We start from the raw sequence: 2,983 nt of genomic DNA on the forward strand, positions 1-2,983 counted from the left end.
GATTCGTAACATTTAAAACGTTTGGTTTTGTTTCGTAACGTTTGTAAACCTTTGGCTTAAATCGCTAAAAAGGTGAAACGCTTAGTTTTGTTTCGTAACGTTTGATAACATTTGGCTTAAATCGCTAAAAATGTGAAACGTTTGGATTTGTTTCGTAACATATTAAACGTTTGACTTAAATCGCTAAAAATGTGAATCGTTTGGATTTTTTTTGTAAAGTTTTAAATGTTTGGTTTTGTTTCGTAACATTTATAAACGTTTGGCTTAAGTTACTAAAAAAGGGAAACGTTTGGCTTGTTTCGTAACGTTTGTAAACGTTTGGCTGATATTGCTAAAAAGGTGGAACGTTTGGTTTTGTTTCGTAACGTTTGTAAATGTTTGGCTTAAATTGCAATAGAGGTGAAACGCTGGGATTTGTTTCGTAATTGTTTGATCTTAAAGGGGGTCTTCTATAATTTCGTACGGGAGGGGTTATTTTGTTTGTAAACGTTTTGCTTTGTTTTGTAATGTTTGGCTTAAATCGCTAAAAATGTGAAACATTTGGATTTATTTCGTAACGTTTTAAATGTTTGTTTTTGTTTCGTAGCATTTGTAAACGTTTGGCTTAAATCCCTAAAAAGGTAAAAAAACGTTTGGTTTTTGATTCGTATAGTTTGTAAACGTTTGGCTTATATTGTTAAAAATGTGAAACGTTTGGATTTGTTTCGTAACGTTTTATACGTTTGGTTTTGTTTCGTAATGTTTATAAACGTTTGGTAAATTTTTAAAAAGGTTAAACGTTTGGTTTTGTTTCGTAGTGTTTGTAAACGTTTGGCTTATATTGCTAAAAAGGTGAAACATGTGGTTTTGTTTTGTAACGTTTATAAACGTTTGGCTTAAGCCGCTTAAAAGGTGAAAAGTTTGGTTTTGTTCGTAAAGTTTGTAAACGTTCGGCTTAAATCGCTAAAAAGGTGAAATGTTTGTTTTTGTTTCGTAACATTTGTAAACCTTTGGCTTAAATCGCTATAAAGGTGAAACTTTTGGATTTCTTTCGTAGCGTTTGCAAAAGTTTTGCTTAAATTGCTTAAAAGGGGAAACGTTTGGATTTGTTTCTTAGCGTTTATAAACGTTTGGCTTAAATCGCTAAAATGAGGAAATGTTTGGATTTGTTTCGTAACGTTTCAAACGTTTTGTTTTGTTTCGTCATGTTTGTAAACTTTCAGCTTAAATAGCTAAAAAGATGAAACATTTGGATTTGTTTCGTAACGTTTGTAAACGTTTGGCTTAATTCGCTAAAAAGGTGAAATGTTTTGTTTTGTTTCGTAACATTTGTAAACGTTTGGCTTAAATCGCTAAAAATGTGAAACGTTTGGATTTGTTTCGTATCGTTTTAAACATTTGGGTTAAATGGCTAAGAAGGTGAAACGCTTGGATTTGTTTTGTAACGTTAGTAAATGTTTGGCTTAAATCGCTAAAAAGGGGAAACATTTGTATTTGTCTCGTAACTTTTGTAAACGTTTGGCTTAAATTGCTAAAAAGGTGAAACTTTTGGATTTGTTCCGTAACGTTTGGAAACGTTTGGCTTGGCTAATAATCACCCATGGCACCTCAACTTTGGGGGTGCGGGCGCTAAACCCCCCGAAGTAAAAAAACGGGCAGTAAACTCCCTGAACTTTGAGGCGGCGCTCACAAAACCCCCTAAGACCAAATATCGCCGTTTTTTTCGTTTTCTGTCGACGTGGCATCCAATTTCTCGTCCGGACACCAAATGGCGGCGCCTGTCCCCCCTGCATGCATGTCTGACACCTGCTGCTTGTGTAAGAATGCGTCAGTTGACTTTTTATTAAAAAAAAAAAAAAAAAAACTGAAAAGTAACCGCGGTAATTTATTTTTTTCTCTCTCCTACTTTTCCTTTTCCCCACTCGCTCCCCTCACTTCCGTTTCACTATTTTCGTTTCAAATATTTTCGCCACGCTTCGTCTTCTTCCCCTCACTGCCGCTTTTTCGTTTCTTCGCTGACACTGACCTAGGGTTAGTTCCTTTCCCATTTTTCTCTCAATCTTTCTCATTTTTCTCGCATTCTTCCCCACTCTTCCTCCATTGTTCAACATTGTCTTTCATTTACCGAAGTGTTTTTAAATTTTTGTCTTGTCTGTCTCTGTTAATTTTCAGAAAATGGGATCCAAAAAAACGACGAAATTGGGAAAAGAAGAAAGAGAAGGGAAGAAACGAAAAGGTATGATTTTTCTGGTCTCTGTTATTTTTTTTTATTATTTTGAATTTTGGGGTTGATTTTTTATGGGATGTTGTTTTTTGCGGGTATTTTGTTTCTAGTTTGTCATTTGATGTTGTTTCAGTTTGGGTTTTACTTGTTCAGTAATTGAAAATTGTTTGTTTGTTTTTAAATTTGTTGGTTTGCGCAGCTACTAGTGAAGAACGTTTTTTTGAGGTCTTTGAAATTATTCTTAACTACAATGGAGACTTTGAATGGTTTGGTTATTTTAATGAGGATGTGGCTGTCAGAAAATTTCATATTGAGGATATAGGATTAAATAGTCTAGATAAGTGGTTACTTGAATTGAAGGTTCAGGGATTGCTAATGTATTATTGGAGGCGGGCTGGCATGTATACTGAAGAATTAATTCCTATGGAAAACGATGACCATGTCATGGACATGGCACTGGCTGGGGCACAAGATGGTAGTGTTGATGTGTATGTTAGGAAGTTAAGCTGTGATGACGTGTGCAACCTAAGGCCTGTATTTGGACAAACATTATTTGAGTTGAAAGAACTTGAAGATGGGGATGATGCATTGGAGCTGCAGGCTGTTGCTGAGGCTGAACCAGTGCAGGTGCTGCAGATTGAAGGTCCCGGTGAACCAATGGAGGTGCTGCAGATTGAAAGTCCTGGTGAACCAGTGGAGGTGCTGCAAAGTGAAGTTGTTGATGAACCTGAAGTTGTTGATGAACCCCTGGAGAAGCAGCAGTCTGGTGGTTCAGACTGA

At 36.1% G+C, this 2,983-nt stretch overlaps 1 protein-coding gene across 1 annotated transcript; it reads left to right on the forward strand.

The window, feature by feature from the left end:
- Positions 1-1,825: 1,825 nt before the first annotated feature.
- LOC126661799 (uncharacterized) lies at positions 1,826-2,983 on the forward strand. The gene is made up of 2 exons (XM_050355665.2): positions 1,826-2,215; positions 2,403-2,983. The coding sequence occupies exons 1-2, from the start codon at positions 2,155-2,157 to the stop codon at positions 2,981-2,983; spliced, it is 642 nt and encodes a 213-aa protein (XP_050211622.1). The 5' UTR covers positions 1,826-2,154.

Source organism: Mercurialis annua, linkage group LG8 (assembly GCF_937616625.2).
Source record: "Mercurialis annua linkage group LG8, ddMerAnnu1.2, whole genome shotgun sequence".
NCBI classification, from domain to species: Eukaryota; Viridiplantae; Streptophyta; class Magnoliopsida; order Malpighiales; family Euphorbiaceae; genus Mercurialis; species Mercurialis annua.